General features: G+C 36.8%; 2 protein-coding genes across 3 annotated transcripts in view; both read right to left on the bottom strand.

The window, feature by feature from the left end:
• Window positions 1–932: 932 nt before the first annotated feature.
• The window catches only part of UEVLD (UEV and lactate/malate dehyrogenase domains), a 47,382-nt gene continuing 27,273 nt past the window's right edge, over window positions 933–21,041 (bottom strand). For both annotated transcript variants that reach the window (XM_026850198.1, XM_026850197.1), the window contains 9 exons: window positions 17,378–17,462; window positions 15,552–15,617; window positions 14,804–14,967; window positions 13,310–13,436; window positions 10,784–10,850; window positions 9,158–9,249; window positions 4,146–4,348; window positions 2,407–2,646; window positions 933–1,264 (listed from right to left, as the gene is read on the bottom strand). In XM_026850198.1, the coding sequence (XP_026705999.1) occupies window positions 17,444–17,462 (19 nt within the window). In that variant the 3' untranslated portion in view covers window positions 933–1,264; window positions 2,407–2,646; window positions 4,146–4,348; ... (4 more) ...; window positions 15,552–15,617; window positions 17,378–17,443. The remainder of the gene's footprint in view (window positions 1,265–2,406; window positions 2,647–4,145; window positions 4,349–9,157; window positions 9,250–10,783; window positions 10,851–13,309; window positions 13,437–14,803; window positions 14,968–15,551; window positions 15,618–17,377; window positions 17,463–21,041) is intronic.
• TSG101 (tumor susceptibility 101) overlaps window positions 933–21,041 on the bottom strand; it is a 22,231-nt gene continuing 2,122 nt past the window's right edge. Inside the window, exons 2-10 of the mRNA XM_026850200.1 lie at window positions 17,378–17,462; window positions 15,552–15,617; window positions 14,804–14,967; window positions 13,310–13,436; window positions 10,784–10,850; window positions 9,158–9,249; window positions 4,146–4,348; window positions 2,407–2,646; window positions 933–1,264 (exon numbers count right to left, since the gene is read on the bottom strand). Of these exons, the coding sequence (XP_026706001.1) occupies window positions 1,175–1,264; window positions 2,407–2,646; window positions 4,146–4,348; window positions 9,158–9,249; window positions 10,784–10,850; window positions 13,310–13,436; window positions 14,804–14,967; window positions 15,552–15,617; window positions 17,378–17,390 (1,062 nt within the window). The 5' untranslated portion in view covers window positions 17,391–17,462 and the 3' untranslated portion in view covers window positions 933–1,174. The remainder of the gene's footprint in view (window positions 1,265–2,406; window positions 2,647–4,145; window positions 4,349–9,157; window positions 9,250–10,783; window positions 10,851–13,309; window positions 13,437–14,803; window positions 14,968–15,551; window positions 15,618–17,377; window positions 17,463–21,041) is intronic.

Below are 21,041 nucleotides of genomic sequence, written 5' to 3' on the forward strand. Positions count from 1 at the left end.
ACTTTAGTAACAAAGGAAAAGCTGTAGCTCCTGTGCTGCTTTCTCTTAACAGCCACGAGACCAAAATAGCATCTGTAAGAGAGCACACCGCAGTAGTGACAAATAGTCATGGTTTATGCAGATGGCAGGGAGATGGTATGAAGCCATTTTTTAAACTTTCAAAAGATCCACAGGACTTACAATTTTTACTACATGAAGCCTCAACCAGCTTTTTAATACAATCTCCTACTTCAGATCCAGTGGTAACATGAACAGCCTTAAGACAAACGCTCAGTTTTGAGCCACATCAATTACTGTGCTGTGACTGAGAAACTTTCACTTTCAAGCCAGCTTTGCTGAGGCAGCCTTCAAAAGCCCCTGGGTGAGGACAGCAGCATGCTGCTGACAGGCAATAAGAGCAGCCCCGGGAATGCCTACAGCGCTCCAAGCTGGGAGATGCTCCGTACAACACAGCTTCTTCATCAGACAGGGCAGTGCGTAACCACCCAGCTCACACAGCCAGAACCTGGGCTTCCTGTGGCCTTCTGGTGACACGTTTTCAGCCTGGCAGGTAGTGCAACACCAAATGCAGCAGCATCCCTTTTGACTAGCACTGTCTAGTGGAAAAATGCAGTACACGTCAAGGCTTCTTAGGGCACCAGAAGGTCCACCCCCCTATCACCATGATCTGAGGGCAGAACAGGCAAGTCAGTGTAACAGTTACTAATCTCACTTCAAGAAAACAGTTTTTGGATGTCAACAGCGAGGTCAAGCAGCAGGGCCTTGAAATTTTGAGTTTTCAGCTTTTACTGGTCATAACAAAGGTTAGTCACACTGCTTTTCCAGTCTGGGACACTGAAATGTCTTCCAAATCTCACAAGTGAAAGTATGGTTAGGCTGACACTGCAGAAGCCAGGCCTGTTCGTAAAGGAAGCGCATGGTACACGGTTTTGTAGAGGAAGAAAATATGCAACAAGTTTTATTCAGCGTTAAGTCCACCAGCACAAAGATTACAAGAGATAGAAAGTGCATTAATAAAAGCTAGTCTTTACCAAAAAGAAAATATATTATTGATTCAAAATATCTTACACTTGAATGATGTAATAACTTATTCTGGGCACCTACTGATTAAGAGAAATATCAAGAGAATGTCTGCTCATAAGGAAATCTAACTTCCCAGTTAAAGTCTGAGAATTTAGTAGAGATCACTGAGTCCAGCAGTCTTCCTTGCTTTCTGCATTAATGCCCTCAGCTGGAACTGCTTGCGAGACAGAAGACGTACATGCTGCAGAAAGAAAGAATAAGAACAGCTGGATATTGGGAAAGTTTTGATAAGAATCTTAATTACGTTGCAATACAGATTTTCAAAGCATCCAAACAGGATGTTTGTTATTTTGGAAACACTAAATGCATTAGCCTACTAAATGGCATTTCTTGACTTAAAATGACTTACAGATGGCTACCAAATGCAATCATTATAGTATATTTTTTGTGATTTTAATTATTAACTCTGCACATATTCTTATCAAAGAGAAAAATAGCAATATGTACTGCAAGGTGAAGTGAGACTAATGCACTTCCCATGGGGCAGAGAACAGTTCTTTTAATAATGGATAAACAGAAGTAGCAAGCTACCTAAGAAGGAAATAGTATGTCTGTGTAGTGCATTGTACACTGGATGTTAAAACCAAAGTCTAAATTGTAACCTGGGGGGAACCTCAACTGTTAGAAAAAGGAAGGACTGGTAACTTGTTACCCAGTGGCCCCAGTACAGACTGTTATCGCTTCTGCATAATAATCTTTCCAGATCCAATGGCAACATTAATTGCTCTCACATATACATCTTTTATTCCACATTAAAAAGTGGTTTTAATCTTTTCAGAATAACAACAGATCTGTTTTATTTCATATGCCATCATCATGCACATAAACTCAAAATAAAGGAAGGTTATTAGATCAGATTATGAAAACTTTCAGCATTAAGGACAGCAAAGAAAGGGAACAAAATTGCCTAAGAAAGTCTCTGCTAGAAATGCAAAACTAGCTCGTGTGGGGTTTTTTTTCCCCCCTACAATTCTAACACTCCACTGGTTGCCTCAGCAGAGGATCCATAGACTGCAAGTGAAGAGCTGTCTGAATACACCACTCAGTTTCTCCAGAAATAAGATGCAAGCCTAATGGAAAGCTTACGTTGACACTGTTGCACCTATCTAATGATAAATGACTTTGTATCTATAGTACTTTTAAAATTGGACTTTTATCTTAATTCTGAAATTCCTTTTTTAAAACTTACATTTCAACATGTATTCATGTTCTTACAGGATCCTCTTTGGTGAAGAAATTGTTAACATTAAAAACCTGAACAAGAGTTCAAAGTATTTAAACACATTTAAAATGCAAATCTTAAAGACATCCCAAGAAGCCTACCTTTAAGAAGACATCTAGATCTATCACTCCACGTCTCAATGCTTCCCCAAGATAGAAGATGGTGTCTTCAATTGCATTTTCCTCTGCATATAAGTTCAGGATCTGCTTGTAAAGTGGTGCTGTAGGAATAATAACTTCATCTATGTCATTATTTTCTGACTGACTTTCCATTTTCTCTAAGGCAGAACTGAGCTCCTCATCCTTCTTCTTCAGAAGTTCAATGTTCTTGTCAACTTCAGCCTGAAAACAATTAAGATGTTTATTTATTTCTTAGGTCTTCAGAACTGAATGTCTTCTTGTGATACAACTGTCAAGATGAAAGATTTTTAGACATGCCAGTTGGTTCTTCTCTACTCATCTCTGTTATGAGTTTTACCAAAGAAAGAGCTATCAGTCTATAGATTTCAGATTCTTCCATTTTAAAAAAAGGCTTTTACAGATACTGTCAATCCATTACCAATTTATAACTGCAGAGAAGGCATGCTAATAGTCTTTAACTATTTTGAAGATGCCACGTAAGGAAAAATAACCACTTAAAGTAGCTAAAGACAATAAAGGAAAAGCCAAAACAGTTATTTTCTTTGAAAATGTGTCTTTTGGAGTAAGTTCCTATATAAGTTTGCTGAGCATGGATCAAACACTTAAAACTGTACTGACAGGAAACAAAATATGCTGGCTTCACCCACTAATGGTAACTGTAATTTAACTGCATCTGTATGAGATGTACCTTCTTTTGCTACTTTTGAATCTGCCTCCTGGTATTTTCAATGTTCCACAGCTAACACACTGGAAGAGACTGTATACCAATGTGGTCTTCCTCATATCACTCAAAGCTCTACAGACTATTGTCACATGCCATTCTCTGTCTCCACTGCTTTCTTTCCAGACTGAAGCCCTAGCTTACTTAGTCATGCTTTATATGGAAGCTGTCTGGTATGCTGGATCATCCTTCTTGCCTTTGCATCAAACATCTGCACTTCTATTATGTCCTTTCTTTCCAAGATAGGAAAACCTAGCATTACACACTACATTTCAAGTGGGTATACAGATATATATACAGTGACATAAGGGTATCCCCTGTCCTGATTATGTCTAGTCCTGATTAATCTAGTCCTGATTAATAATTTAGAATTTTCTTTTTTTAAACCATTATCTGAGCACTAAGCTGGTTTCAGAAACTGCTCATCAATCCCAAAACCTCTACTCCCAAGCAGTAATGCAAGGAGCAGACAAACTAAGCAGATGATGTAGGCCTTATGAAAAACTGCAGGAATTTCTGAGCATACTGAGTAGGAGAGACTCTTGTCTGGGAAAGGAAAAATCTGCAGGTTATACAAGGAAGCTGTGACTAAAATCAGTGTCTCTGCATTACGACACCGAAACATTCTCTAGTGCTGCTGTTACACATTATTATCCAGAAACTGAGACATGGTTATGAAATCATCTCACACCACTGATGTCTTTCACAGGGAGGATGGGGAAAAATAATACTGCTCCTCCACTACTGAACAATGACAGCTGTAAGATACACACAGGACAATGCATCTTACTGTCACTGCTATTTCTGACTTGCTTCAGTCTGAACACATGCATCACAATTGGGAAAGAGAACATATATTTAAAAAGCAATACACTGGAAGCTCTGATATTTCTATCGTGCTTGATAATGAATTCATTACATGCTTCTGTTCACTACTAGGAATACTCAGATATAGAGCAGTGTTTCAATCTCAGCTTACCACTTCTTGATCCAGGCGAGTTACCATTTCTTCCAGTTTCTGGTGTCCTTTCTTCAGATCCTCTTCTGTCCGTTTCAAAGCATTGAGTTCAGCTTGTGCACGATCCATTTCTTCTTTCATCCGCCATCTCAGTTTATCACTGACTGCCGAAATAAGGGAAGCTCTAATGGTATCCTCACTGATAGTTCCATCTCTACTGGGGCCTGCACAAGAAAATTCACAAGCATAAAATTAATTCTCTTTAATATAAAGCCAGTTTGAAAAACATAGTGGCTAACTTGCTGTATGTACTTTAGCAATGAGACAGTAAAATAAACTGGTTTACATCACAATTTTCAGAAGCAGTGAAGAGACCACAGTGAGATAAACCACACTAAGATGTACACAAAGTATGCATCCATTCATTCATTTTACTATTCCCATATGCACAATTTCCCTTGAATTTAAAAAAATTGGTTGGCCATTTTCCCCAAAGTCTACAAATGTTGTTAGTCTGAGTCTTTAAAAGACAACTAAATTTCTGGTATGCTACAGGAATTAATGGATATGTGTATTCAACCACAATTAATGCAATGTCTGGCTAGAGACAGTGCTTTTGCCTATAGGTACTCTACCTTGAGACTTGGGGTTTTTTAAAAATTAATGAAAATAGATGAGCACTAAGCTAACAAAATTAATTTAGATGAAAAAGATCTTAACTGCTGCCCTTTTATATTTATGAAGATCTAATAGCAGGGTCTGTTTAACTGACAAATTACTGGACAGTAACGAGTGATTAAAAAGCTACAATATTATCTAGTCTTTCCAATTGGTTTCACAATTATCATTCAGCCATCCTAGGGCAAGTATGGGGGGCAGTAAACCAATCAGCATTAATATAGAACATTTTTTATTGAGGTATTCTTACTTTAACAAGCAACATTTATTAGAAGATTATAAAGCAGAAGAGAAATGTTAATCAGTTGTATTAGCATATGATTTATAGGTATGTTCTAGCAGACTAAAATCAGATGGCAATCTTTTAGGTACACGTTCAGTGTTATACTGAGTCTACCATTTGTTTTTTTTAAACTACTGCAGGATGGTACTGTAATTGGAGCGAGGTGGGGAGCAGCATAGTTTATAAAATTAGATAACAGCATCCACAAAAAACCTGTAAAATTCTCTCTGGATAAAATACTACTTTAATGTTAGTTGAATAAAGAGTATTAGTCAAACATACAGAGATTCTGTGGAATTAGTTACACAATTTGATTCTAACAAAAGTGAGAATAGCTATTTTAAGGTAAGACAAAGATGGTGACATACAAAGATGATGACATACAATTTGACTGCAGATATACTAATTTGCCAGTTTCACTTGGTCCATTGTGCCCAGAAACTTAGGGCAGATTTTTAGTAGCAGTGAAACAACTAACCAATACTGTTCTATTATACAGCTAGCTTCTATAAATGATCAATGTTAAACTGCAGAGGCTGCTATGTAGTTGAGTTACAACAACTGAGGCTACTACCTTTTTTGATTGCTAGGTACAACTTGTAGTTTCAGTTTATTAAATCACATTTTAATGCAGCAGTATTCGAAAATATAATAGAAGAAAATAACTTCTCTAATGTGCCTAAAATTTCCAACTTTTATTGATGAAAGTAGAGAGATTTGAAGTTCTGTAACTGGAAAGAAAATTTGCAAAAAAATTTTACCACAGTTTCTTTTTATCTAGAGAGACAGTTATCAATCCAGAACACAGCTTATAAATCTAAACTCTGCCTTTAGAAACAAGTATCTGAATGGAAAAATAACAATTTTCTGTTAGGGTATCATCATAACTTTAAAAAAAAAAAAATAAAAAAAAAAATCTATTTGGAGTGTATGTTGGTATTGTTATATTAACAAATGCAAACTGTTGTTGACAGGACTGCATACCTCAATCCTTAAAACATCCTGAGGATTTTTTGGACTTCTGCTACTAACAGAAGTTGACTGCATAAATTCCTTATCTCTCCCCTATGCCTTTTACTCTATTCCTGTCCACAAAAACTACACCAAGCCAGATATGTGAAAATTAAAGCAACGCAGGTGACATGAGAGGAACTATGGGAAGATGCACATCATACTTACTAATCCACCAAATTCTTCTAAACTTAAGAAAACATCACATTTTGATAATTACTAATGTGATCACTTTACTTGCATGCAAATTGCACCAGAATATGTGTAATTATTTTTTTTTAATTAAAAAATAAGCTAATTACTACTGGAAAAAATATACTGATTTATTAATCAACTGGTGCAAAGACAGCCTTATGAAAATATAAATTTCCCAACACTTCATCTGATTTACAGTTCTTGCTTAAGCAATTCACCCTGTCGCCAGTCAACAAGGTAATTTTCAATATCTGCTTAACTGTTAGAATCAGCAACAGAAGCTGTCAAATGGCACCATACACACAGACCCAGGAATAGCTGCTTCTAATGAAAAGGAGAAGAGTACTTTCTACAATGAGAAGTAAAACTTAAACCAAGTCAGTCAAACTATCTGGGACAAAGAGTTTATTCACTGTGTAGGACTTCCTGCTTGAAGCAGACAATTGTAAATATACATTGTCCAAATCAGAACAAAAAGGTCCGATTTCACTTCAAGAATAGCATTAGCATGATTTCAGTTACTGTTTACATAATTAATTACTTTCTAACAAAGTCAGAATCAGCCATCAGTTCCACTTTTTTTCTTTCCCTGATATCCCCCACTCCAGGAGATTTCATATAAGCCTCACTTTAAGAGTGAAGTAGGACAGAGAAAAAAATAAAATCACAATACACCTAAAACAGTGAAAGTTCACACAGAAATCCCAACAGACAGGAAAGAGGTCTTTGATCATATAAAGGATCATCCTAATACAGCTTCCATTAGATTTTATGTATCTTCTTAAAGAGCATGAACCCTTAGCATTTTCTGTTGTTTCCATAATTAGCCCAGCTTGGGGAAGATTTTATGGCACATAGCCATTAAAACCTACAGAGCACTGAAACCCTTAACCTTTACCAGGCAGAGTCTGATTTCAGAAGTGACCTTACAGAATCATCAAACTAGTAATTGCATCAGAAAAGTAATTAATGGCAGATGATTGAACAGAAAGAAAAACCCTCAAGGAGTATTTGAAAACCCAGCGATTATTAAAAGTTTAAACTACTCTGAATTATTATTTTCATTCAATTCAAACTAAGCTCACTATAGGATACACCTCACCACCACCCCCAAAACTCTGAAGTTGCAGCACCTGATATGCTCCTAAATAAACTACCACAATAAACCACAGCCAAACAATCTGTATAGGAAATACACATTTTCAGTTGAAAGAAAAAAAAAGTGTAAAAAACAAGCAGTACTGTATATACAATGGATGATTAAAGAGACATGTTTGCATTTCATTTAGCACAAGAGATAAACCATGCATTAACAGGTATATGGCTTCTGCCTAGCTGCATCAAATGAGTCGGTCTAAGGTTAAGTTGCCACTACAAAATTTGGCATTACAACATGGTATCAGATGATCTAACTCAGGACTTGAAGAGCCTTCTATGATATTTGGCAGATATTCCACCTCTGTTCACCTTCACTGGGGATGAAAATGATGGAAAGAAATTAAATAGGACATGCCTTTATTTTAAATTAACTCTCTACTACATAAAACAAAACTGGATCTGTTTGAGGAAGACGCTGCAGAAAGCTGGCGTTCCCTAGGAAGGTTCTTATCACCTCCCTACACAAGAGCCAACTACAGCCCCCCAACACTGAGTACTGCTTGAGCTAAAGTGGGACCACAGCTTTCTTGTGGTGTGCATGGTAGACACATGTCACCTCAGAATGGAGATGATCGCTGAAACAGCCAACGACTTTCAGAGAAGACTTTTCTAATTCAGAAGGCTGAAAGAACTTGGACACAAAGGACAGGATCAGGCACAAGAAGAACACAACATAGAACTTCCTGTTGTTTCCAAATTCTGTAACATCAGAACAACTCCTCAAATAATTAAGAGTAAAGTAGAAGCATCTATCTTCCCCCTGGCGAGTTGTGAACTAGCTTTTTGCCCATGTGTGTGAATGAAAATTTCAAACTACACAGTTCTGGAGAGAAGAGTGCGTATAAATAACCGGGAGTTCACACATTAAATGAAGAATCTACGGCTGCACTTTTAAATTATGGTGCAAGAGACTACAAATGACTGATAGTCAGAACAAGGTCACAGAAGAGTCTATGTTCTTACCATCTAACTGCTCCAAAAGGACTATCATCCACTGCACCAACCTCCTACTTAATGAGATGACCTTTATCTCTGGTTCCCAATCTGTTACACACACAAAAAGTGAGGTGCAGGGCAGAAACCAAGCTAGTGTATTTTGTCAGCAAAGGGCCATGGAGCAGCAGACTGGGAAAAGATACACATTAATACCCTAAATCTTGCTGCTGAAGGAAGAAAGAAGGAAGTAACAAGTACAGATCATTAAGAAGCAACAGTGACGCTGCTGGAAAAGAAATTCAGTTAAAATGAAGCTCATTCCAAACACATTGGAAACCTCTGATTTAGACAGCCAGGACTTTAGGAGTAAAGAAAGTATAAATAAAGTGTAAATAAAGCGAGTCCAGCAGATGACTGAAGTGAGGACAAAAGCATTTCTAGAAACCATGACCACAGCAACACAAACAAAAATCACCTACAGTTAAAGGGTGAGAAAAACACTTAAGGTAGTTACATGCACTGTTCTTCAAAGTATTCAGAGCACACGCAATGCACTGCACAAACCCAGGAATTTATCAACTTCCTGACTGAATAAAATATTAAGGCAAAGGACGTAAAAAGTATTTTATACTTCAAGTAACTTTTTTGATTGAAGATCAATACTTCAGAAGGTCAGACTAAGAACAATATGTTCCTTTTTCCATTTTCTTTGTTTACATATCAGTTATAGAGGGAAGCTTCACTTCACGAAAATCCTTTCAAAGCTACTCACCAACAGTAGTCACAGGAGGCTGAGGAGGGTAGTACTGAACACTAGTGGTTGCTGGAAATGGAACACCACCCGGATAAGGATAGTTTGGGTAGCTGCTTTGACAAAGAAAAATATGCTAACATTACATAACTACTTGTAAATATCATCTGTGTATATTATCTTTATGACCCCATGTTAAACATTTATTTATATCATAAAATGTTTAAATTATAGGCCAAGTTATACTTTTTCTCTTTTGCTGTTCACATTAACATCTTTCATCATTTATATATTTCTGGTCTGATTTAAGAAAATACTATTCCATCTGCAACCCTTTTCTAGTTACTACCTGGGTTAAACATTTGGATCATTCCAAATTCTCTTCAATCTCTTAATCTTGCCATATGAAACCCCAAAAGTATCCAAAAGAAATTACTGTAGCTACAAACTCATGAACAACAATATGAGAATAGTTGACTACTGAACTAACTGCTTTACGTAGACCTAAAAATGTTGTGCAAAATATGGTTGCAAGATGAAACTCCTCCAGAAAGTCTCAGCCCTGCTCTGAAGGATGAAGGAAAGCAAAAGAATTAATTTGTTCACTGAAACAATTGCGAGATTACATGTAACATGACAATGTACAATACCTAAAATACATTTACTAGGACTCAAATTAGTCAGTATTAGACTGACCAATGCCTGTATGCAGCAGAGTATTAACCATGACTAGAAGTTAAAAAAATGGTCTAAAACATCATATAAAATATAAATTAAGCATATTCTGTGCCTCCCCAGATAACTGCAGATTTAATAGTTCTTAAAAACTTTCTGTTAATTCATAAATGATATTATTTTTAAAATAGTTCTTCTATTATTCATTTTTGTACAAACATGAAGAGCATTTTATTTAGGAGGAAAAAACCTTTCATAACTTATCAAAATCCCCATATTTTACTTCTTAAAACATTAGCACCGCCACCTTCCTAGTGATTACAGGTTTGTTTTTTGGGGTTTTTTGTTTGTTTGTTTGTTTTTTAAATCAAAACGTTATATACTACAGCAACTCCTCATACACTCCTAACAAAACCAGGACATTAATAATAAAAATAATTAATTATGATATGAAAAAATATAGGTACACACTAGGAGGCAGCAATCAGCATCTTACTACTTGCTAAGACAGAATTGCAAGTGTTCTGGAAAAGCTTTACTCAAAACTATTCTATAGTAATAAAAAGCTCTGAACTAAGCTCACATTTATGCTGGAGTCAAGGTTTGTATTAAACCAGCAATTGTTTTGTTCAATGTTTTGAGTTGCTAATTACCTCAAACAATACTAAAAACACTAATAAAAAACTAATCCAACATATGAGTGAAGGACGATAACATGTGGGAGTTAGGTAATAATTTCCAAAATATATTTATCACCTAAGTACGTTGTATTTGGCAAGCAATGCTAAGAAAACTAAACCTTTCTCAAGCTATCTTTTGGCTATTGACAAGAATTCAGCCCTCACTTTTGAAGAAAACTGCTAATAGGATAATTATACAACAAATATACCAAAAGAAAATAGAACCAGGACTAGATACTATTCAGTGAAACTGTCTATTATGTAAATGGTGATGGTTTAAAGAGGTTCTTACCTCGGGTTTGGAGTGCTTCCTGCTGAATAGGCAGATATCCCACCTGGCATGCCCGGCACATAGGAAGCTAAATAAAATGATGATTTTGTACGTTTTTACTTTTCAGAAGTTTAATATATATTGAGATCACATCTATATTAAGCTGCAGAAATATGCTTTAAAAAATATTATTGAACGATGAATACAGTACAACACAATGAAACAACAAGAGTAAGAGAAGTCATTCTATGGCCAAAACCCCTTGAAAACTGCACCCTCTAATGCCATCACTTCACAAAGCACTCCCGCCATTTCCTGTGCTGCTCTTGTGCAGCTTGGCCAGAGGGATACGTGCAGATGTTTGTTGTGAGCTACCTCTCTGCCAACTGACCAAGGCAGCTGCTTCCCCTCACAACACATAAAGGGCTAAACTGCAGCAGACCTTCCCTCCATGTATTAACCAGTTAGAATTGCCTTTCTGTATCCAAGCACATGAGAACTGTAACCGAAGTCAATTACACATTCGTTAGAAGAACTAGCTAGAACACCTTTCACTGCACATTTTTTCTTAATCATTACTTTAAATTAACCACTGCATGGATAAAAATGGCTATCAATTTAGAATTCACAAGTAGTTATACTAAGTAAAACGGGGAGACATAAGAAAAAGTATCTGCAGCTAGGGAACTCAAAAAAAAATGTTATGTTATTAAAGATGATACACCTGAAGAGCTGTTTCCATTTTTTATACAATAGCTGAAAAAAGAAAATAACCTTTCCAATGTAGCCATTGTTCTCTACTCACTAAATATGTAACTTAAGTACCTTCAGAGCAGCTAGACTTCACAACAGTTGACTAGCTATTTAACAATCCATCCATGTTCTTATACAGTAATTTCTGCTATTTAGAAGTTACATTAAAAAAAAATTATCAGCACATATAAATGTCTAAGGCTTTAAAAGTCCTAGCAATTTTAAGTTTCTTCTTGGAAATCTGACAATTCTATTATAAAAATTATGTTTTCAATAGATTTATTCCATATTTCTAGTAATTACAGGAATATTATATCAAAATAGCATTTTTTTTAAAAAAAAAGAGCCAATCTATTTTCATCCTTGAATGCTTTCAAATGATTCAATTTTTTAAAAAGGGCTTCATTCCTTCTTAAAACAGTGTATCTAGAATTAAAAAAAAAAAAAAAGAAAACTAAATGCACTAAAACTGAGTAGATATTAACCATGTGAAAATCCTGAAACATTTCCACTAAAATTACTTCAGCTATGCTAGCACTGAGTGACTGCAATAGTAGTGAAGCGTGTTTCAATTGATGGCCCTTCCTTAAAGCAATACAGGTCACAGACTCTACCAAAACCGTACTTGCACTGACACCCACTGTCCTTGGAAAATCAGAACAGTGGAATCATCTAGTGCTCCTATAGGTAGGCTGGTGCTGGACAAGCTGTTAAGTCCCAAATACTTACCTTTAGCCAGCTGTCCCTAATGGTCCCATTTATGCCTGTTGCCCCTTTCCTCACACATGAGGAATCTAAGACCTTGTTAAAAATGGTTTCTGCTGGTAATTGTAATGAATAGTACTTCAGCTTTTCAGATGTAACAATATGATCTGATAAAAGCTGTATTTCAATAGAAAACACACACAGCCTTAGAAATACAGCAAAGTATATAACTCAAATACAGCAAAAATATGTAACCCCAAATACAGCTACTCTACTATTAAATTATTGTAGAACTGTTATAATGTCATTAAACAATCTGCAGCTAATCTACTCCCTCTCCCCTCCTGCACCAGTCTTTGGCTTGACTAAGTCTACTCTACTGTTTTGGGTTTTTTCCACCCAATTTATAGTCTCTTTTTGGAAGAATTTCTGGAATTTCTAGGATTTTCTGTTTCCCATTCTTGCCTGTTTCTTCCCCCATCTACCTATCCTGACTCTTTAAAGTATGCCACCTCCAGAAGTTTAAATAAATGATTTTAAAAGTCTTGAGAATTTCTGCAAGAAAATAAGAATGGGTACCAAGTCAGAGTGCCAAATCAACAAAGAAGGATGAAAAAACACAGGGCAGGGTTTTTTCATATTCAGCCAGCAAAAAAAAAAAAAAAAAAAGTGTGGGCACAGGAAACACAAGCAGTATGCTTTTGCTTATGAAATCAATGGTTGCATGAAACTTAACAGATGGACTTCCATTATCAGAATAAAGAAAATTAAGATAACATCGGAATAATCTCTTTTTAAGGGTATCTCTGAATGTTGACAGGTTAGTTGTCGTTTTGAGGGGTGTTTGTGTGTGGTTTGTTTTTTTTTGTTTTTTAAATATAAACTGGATTTTCCCTCCCAAAAGCTAAAAAATCACACACAATCTTCCAATATAGTTCAAAGACGTCAAGTGCAGCCCAGGTGAATTCATTAGCCAGCAATATGGAAAGTCATTCTAGAGTAGAATGCATAATTTGTTGACAAACAATGCAGAGCAACAATTGTTCTGGAGTGATAATATGAATATATGTAGAAATCATGACCACTTACTTGTTGGCGGGCCTGTTGCCTGGTATGGTGGGTAGCTTGACGAAGCCGTAGGTCGAGAAAAGACCGGAGGTTCCTCACCAAACACAACGATCATGACCTGAATCAGCTCCAGCAAGTCTGACTGGGGCTGGGAGGGTAAACAAATCACAAGGTGTTGATTTTGCCAACAGAGAGTTTAGTTCACTATAATAACAAAATTATACCATTCCATCAGCTCTCAAAAGTCATCCTTTTATTGTGGGGCTTTAATTTCTTTTTAAATATGTTACTTTTTTAAAAACTATATGTATATATACATATGCATATTTAACTTTCTTTCTGGATTCCTTTACAGATACCAAAACCAGGCAGCTGGTATTCAAAATGGTATAGCAAAATACAGCTGCAGTAGCATTTACACTCAGAATAAACTGGGTAATACACTGTTCCATATCAACCGCAGGGCAATAAATGACTGAAGATGACTGTACAATGATGGATTACTGTGTTTTTTAAAAAACATAAATTCACTCTCCAACATGAAAAAAGTACTGATCACTAAGTTTTCAGCTATTTCAATTTCATAAAGCATATAGCTTTTGCTCAGGTTCAAAATGGCTCAACAGAAAAAAATATTCTAACCCACTAAGGAGTGGCACAAACCTCCTTTAAATATAGCTTCTCAGTTATAACTACATTTAATATAGGCATGATTTCATTTCACCAAAATAAGGACAAGCATCATGTATGCAGCACCAGATTACATATCCTATTTCTAAACTTTCTTAGCTCCATAATCCCCTTAGTTATTTTTACCAACCTCTCAAACTGAATGGATTCTGTATCACCTGTATCTCAGACGATCCTCTTGCTTGTGCAAGATCTCAGTTCTGATCTGGGCAGTCATTTTCCATTTGTATGTCAGCACTGAATCACCACCCATGCTTAATAAGTTTATTCCTGATAATCACTTTTTACAAAACTATGCATCTTGTACTATTTTTCTGACCTTGTCAGCATAGTTCATCTTCTTTACAAGTCCATGTTTTGGTCACAACTTCTATGAGGTCTGCACTGCCCAATATCTTTATTTATTGGTAAAGCAAGTGTATCCATATACTTGAAGGTCCAGCAACATCTACATAAAGTCAAAGTGCTCATACAAGTCCAATTTAGTGATAGAAATTAATTTCAGCCCAGAGATGTTTTAACAGAATTTTTAATTTCTCTTCTGTAAATATTTTTATCTCACAGATCTTCACATCAGTGTCCTGACAGGCAAGGACACCTATCCTGTACTGTTTAATCAGACAAACTGTAACTAAAGATGCAAAGAACCAGGCCACAGAATGCAACATCTTGAACTTTAAGGCATTACAAATAATGAGCATAAGTTTTCATTTAAAAAAATATTTAAGATCTTGAATAAGATTATCCCTTTTGTTAAAAACAATACAGCTATCTAAAAGAATTCAGAACTGAGCAACTTCAGAATTCCAAGTTCCCTGTACGTACGTATTTCCACTCATGCAGATAAGGAAGGTATATCTTTCCATTTGCATCAACATGCTTCCCAGTTTTTATTGTCATAGAGCTAGTGGGTTTAACAAAACAAATTGGGGGGTTGAAAGGGTAGGTGTCCAGCAGCCACAAGCAAATTGGGATATTGTATGTGTTACCTAGAAAAGATATTTTGAAAGATTTTAAAGGTTATTCCAATTCTTCCAACTGTCGTCTTGTATATAGATTTATAAAAAACTCCTAAACCCAGTAAATTCAACTGCACAGCCAGAAGCTGAAGCCAAAATGTACTAGTAACATCCAACAAAGAGCTCACAATATGGCCATGAACTCAACATTTTTCAGAACAATTTAACTTTGATTTATAACTATCATTTACCACTAATACATTATCTCATTTGTTCTAAAATGCAGCATTATTAGACCTAATCTGAATTATCATTAGCTGCAGCAATAAATGGTTTGCAACATTCATTCAATTGAGAAGCTTGAAAAATGTGCAGTACTGAAAGAAATGTTACAGAGCTGCTCAAGACTGAAGTAGCAATGCTCAACATTAAAATCTAATTTTGCAGCAAAACCAGGGAACAATTTCTTTAAAACATTATACTTTGGACAAGTAAAGGATTTCAAGAAAACAGTGATCACTGAAGTAGTGAAGTTGAACCAGGACAGATCTAAAGAGTTTTTCATGTAATTTGGGAAAATAATGGTGGTGGTGACAATAATAATAAATGAATACCTCTGTAAGGCACAGGAATGGTTCCACTGAGGCTCATCAACTCCCTAGATGAACCATCGTTAAAAACTGAAAGGGAACAAATAGTACTTTTAAAACATAGAATCAGCTTGAAAGGTTCTGCTCTTGCACATTTCTGGACTAGCATGCGATTGTCTACAGTCAGGTAACTTCTTATGTATAACATATTTCTGATAAATGAATGACTAATTATTGTCAAACTACCTTCACTGCAAATAAAACTGGCTTCCTCATTCACAGACCAACTAAAAAATTTTGGAACCACACAAACTGCAAATCATACAAACTGCTGCAGAAATAATCTGAACTGTCATTTTAGGATTACAAAGAATTCCTTATGATTTCTCCAAACAATGAGGTCAGCAAGAATACTGAAAATTACTTGGCCACAGGCATTTGTTACATAATCATTAAAGGTAATTTATCCAAACAATAATACACTGAAGAAATGTGTAGCACTTCACTCACTGACATATCTTAGGCTTAGTTCACAAACTGACCAGGAACCCTGGCCTCAATTTACTGAGTTCTGTATTTAGTTTTTCCCATAATTTCAGCCCAACAGATTATTCTTGGCTGAATAAACCAACTTGTGGTAATAAAGCTTCTATTTTCCTAATTTCACCTGAAACTTTCTAGTCGTACTCCAAATGTAGCTTATCGTGTCCAATGGCTTTGGTGCTAATGTTCTGCAAAGGCAAGTAGAACATGTTGGGACAGAAACGCGGGTATATATTCCATTAATAATATAAACCTGAAAACCATCTGAACAACAATGTAATGATTTTCTTGTTGCTCATTTCACTGCTGCAAATAGTACCAATTATCTGTAAGTGGTTCCATGCTCAGCCTTTCCCAGGCAGCTTAGAAAGAGTTAGGTAATACAAATGGGCTTCTTGCTACAGCTCAAAGCCAGCTGGAATTCTGAACAGTATGATTATGCAAACGTGCAGTCCTTTCACTATTGTTTTCAATTCTCCAATCACTGCATGAATTTTTATTTCAGTGACAGCTGCTGGCTTGCAGCTATTCAAGTTAAAACTAATTTATGTTCTAGCTGACCAAGTCCCTTCTTAATACTTCTCAATCCAGATGTAGAATTTAGAAACCAGATGGCTATAAAAATCTCTGATGATGTATCAGTAATATAAATTAGCTCACTAAGGAATCCCACAGGTGACAGTTTAAAAAGGTGATCAGAAGGATGACCTCAGCAGCTATGCTGGCTCACTGTATCTTGTGAAACCATGCCCTCAACCTCTGGAGCTGACCCCAGACATAATCTTAATTCAACACACTCAAAGTTACTCAGCGCCTTAGAAATAGCTAACAAACATTGACTGTCATTGTTTATTTACATTAAAAAACCCCTCATATCAATTTTCTTCATACTCTGAAGGACTGCCACAATTGAAGGACTGCCAAATACTTTGGCAGAATGAAGTATTTGTTCATTCATTTACAGTTCTTTCTAAATAGAACTCTAAAAATACCTTTACATGACAGCAAAGCTGAATTTATGAAACACCAGCAATCTCAGGATACCAACTGATACGACATCACTGAGCAAGTAACTAAAAATTAAGCTGTGAAAAATGCAACACTTCTTGGCATATCAGACTCAGTAATAAGGAAAGGTTATTTGAGAAAATAACTGTGTTTCTAAGGAAGTATTGCTGTCAAAGATCAAGAAGAGAAACTCAAATGATGTTTTCTACTTTTAATCTCCTTTTCCCCCACACAAACTACCAAATATATCTAAACCTTCAACAATTCAACAGCAAAAATTTTCTTATGCACAGACTAACCATATGAATCCATGACAGGTTTGAGGTCCTTGTACTGCGTAATAACACTGGTTGTCTCCTGTACAGTTAAGTCTCTATACTTATACTGGAAAACAAAAGAGAAAGAACTACTTTAGAGACTAAATCTTCAGCACAATTTATTTTTGTTTTATTTTACCCGATAGATTACGTTTATGAGAGTTTACATGGATAAATGGACATTCTTCTCGACTCTTGTTTTGGAATAAGAATTTCTTTCTCTATATTACTTAACACTGCCTATAAAACTTAACCGAACTTTAACAAGGTGTTAAGATGCTGTTAGTCTTAAATAAGGGTCCATACATCAAGGAATTTGGGGAAAGTTATTGCATTTTCATTCACGTTCTATCATAACCAACAGTATCTTGAGATGTATGTGGATCTTAACCCACCCCCCCCGCATCTGAACAAATACAGTGTTGTTTTGAACATTGCTGACACAGCTATCTAGAATCTGAACCTCACAGATATCTTTCATAGAACTTTACAAAGCATCACAGTATTTATCAATCATCGATCAGTGTTTTCATGTATTTTATCAACTAGAAAGTAGATATTTCACAGCACGATATTATCAGTAGTAATACTGGTTTTGTCCCCTTCCTTTTATCTGGATCAGGGAGTAACTCAAAGCACAGAAGATCTGTAAACCACAGATACACTACTACAGAATTTAACGGATTCAGAACTATAATCCACAGACAACAGAGGAGATGGTTGTGGGCAACAGAGAGCTGGTTCACCATGCTCTTTAACCTTGTGGCCATTCTTCCTTATAACTACCATTAAAAAGAAAAACTAACAATGTAGTCCCTTGGCAATGTTTTCACTGTAATAAAATTTTTACAAGATTACAATCTTCAGATGTCTTAAGGAACATAAACAGCATCTTTTCATTCAACCATGGTAGGAAGACCATGGCCCAACATGATGAAATGTGCAATACCTAAAGCATGCAGACATTAACATCTGAACAAATTCATTCAGACATCACCCAAGTGCAAAGTTTAACGCTGCAGCCCAAGGTCACCTTTGCTCCAACAAACACTCATGAATTGCAAAGCTTAGAAATGAACTCTTTTTCCTATTATCTATAGAGAGTGACAAAGAGGCTACTCCTGGGCATGATCACTCTTATTTAATGAGCAGAGATGAACCCACCATGCCACTTCCCATAATGCCACCTTAGTCTACAAAAAGCACCTGTGCTTTGAGCAATGCTGCGACTTCTCTTCCTGAAATGACCAAGGCCATTGGGTCAGTCTGCAAAGTGTGGGTCTGTGAGAATGCGAGGGACCCCTCCAGCAGGGACGGCTGCGTGTGCAGGGGGCTCCAGCACAGAGGTCACTCAGCCGGAGGGGCAGGGCAGCCCCTGGGTGCTGTTTTGGTGGGATGGCTGCAGCAAAGCACCTCAGCCTCCTCTGGAAAGTGGGTGCAGGATTGGGAGTGTGCAGGAGGGGCCTGACAGAAGACAGACAACTCTGCTAGCATTTGAGTACACCCCTCCCTCCCCAACACCTAGCAGAAGTGAGAAACGGATAATGTGCATTGCTACAACACGGAGACAGAGGTCAGGGACATATTAGCTAGGCCAGCCAGGGACTAGTAATACATACCACATCACTGAATGTGTCACTACAGTATGGATAAGGGTGTGTCACCAGCTACTTCAAAAGAGGGAGTTTTTCTATAGGAACGTACCTCATGGTGCAGGACTGGCATAATCATTATTAAAAAGAGAACTGACTTCCAGTAACAGAAGCTCCTAACAGACACAAGGATTCAGAGTCGGGATTTAACTCCACTTTTGGCACAAGACCCTCAAGTCTGTTTAGTCAAGGAATAGAAAAAACACCTGCCTGCTCAGCAGGCATATTGATCTGTACACAGGGGTTGATAGAGCTGACAAGCAAATCTGTGTTTTATCTGGGGCGTTTTTAAAAATTAGGTCCACGACCTGAAAATTAAAAAATACTTTCATGTGTCTTTTAAAACTAAGAATATTGCTGCAAATAGTTTTTACACTGAATAACGAGTAATTACTTAGTAGAGAGAAGCTTGTAAGATTACAGATACTGCCACAAGCAAAATTAAGTGGTACATCAGCTATTAATTTCAATACTTCGATCCAGATAATTATAGAAGGTTGAAGTTCTGTAAAATAAAATTACATATGAAGAAGCTTTTCCTAAGGAGAATGATGGCGTTACTAGAATTTTTCATTATTTAAAGCACAGAGTATGCTCTTTTGTGCTTACTTCTCTTTTCCATCCTAAGGAGTACCAGAATATTACAGGACAATCTTTCTCCCATGTTCATATAGTAAGTAGTCATGCATTTCCAAGAAATGTCAAAATCTCTTTGGAAAATATAAGATCCTAGTGATTTCTACAAAGGTATCTAAAACTGATTATTCTGAATTCTTACTTTTTAAACTTCTTTTTTCCCTCCTCCATCCTCAGATGGCAAATACATCCTCGTCAGTTTAGGTATCAGGAAACATCAGAGAGATGCTTTTCAAGATCAGACAGCAGGTAAGTATCTTAAGTTCAATTAAGTGGTGTTGTTCACCCAAACTACAGTTTAACTCTTTTGTTATTTTACACACAGAGCTATTCAATATGGGAAATAACTAAGCTTCCCTCTACAGAACTGAAAGTGTAACCATTTTTGAAAAATTAAGTAGTGAAATGGTAATTCCATTTTTCAACTACCTGTTATACCTTGCGCTTTGAACTTACCTTCAGAAAGTCACATGAGGGTATAAAATAGGGGAGTGCGAGGGAAAGAGGACACAGGACTGCCTTATATTCTGTTTCTTCTGTGGCATGGCAATAATTCATTTAGGGAAGACAGGTGTATACAAATATCTACACGATCTCGTTTGCTGACACCAAGTTAGTATTCAGCACTCATTTTACAGCTAATAAAAAAATCTGCTTATGATTCCATGCTGATGAAAGACCCTTTAATAAGGTTTCTTTAGTTTTGATCAGATCCTCGCCTATTGTATTTAATTTTAAAAATGTGCAAATGTTATGATTGCTGCTAAAAAAAAAAAAAACCAAAAAAACATAACTCCATCTAAATATTCAGCCTTGCGGGTTTTCATTTCAAGCTGCTGGACAAAGCCCAGTTTTCACCTAAAGAGTGGCACAACTGCACATGGCCCTGTATGATGCAGTGATGAATGATTTACCTTCCAAGAGATTTTCTTCTTTCTTTAAACATGGGCAATGAAGAAACGCACCCTTATCCTAGTCAATGAAGTTGACCTTGCCTTCCACCTTCATTTAACCAGTGAATGCAAACGCTGCTGTACATCCCAACAACCCACACCGCAGCCCCGATCCACTTCCACGCACGACAGCCTCTGCCAAGCAGATGGTGTCTATTCAGCTTTTACCAGCAATATCCTAGTCCAGACCCAAACTTCCACAGCATTACAAATAACGCCGTATTTTAGGTTTTGGTGCAGCCTACCCCCCTTTACAAAGTAACTCAACCTACAGTGTCCAGGGGTCCCGACACCGCCTTTTTACCGCCGCTTGGCCCGGCCCTCCCTCTCCACGACTGCGGCCGAAGCCCCCTCCCCGCAGGCTGCCAGCTGTCCGCGACCGCCCGTCAGGAGGCAGCTGGTATT

The sequence above is a fragment of the Athene cunicularia genome (assembly GCF_003259725.1).
Source record: "Athene cunicularia isolate RWA chromosome 5 unlocalized genomic scaffold, athCun1 chr5_part2, whole genome shotgun sequence".
Lineage (NCBI taxonomy): Eukaryota > Metazoa > Chordata > Aves > Strigiformes > Strigidae > Athene > Athene cunicularia.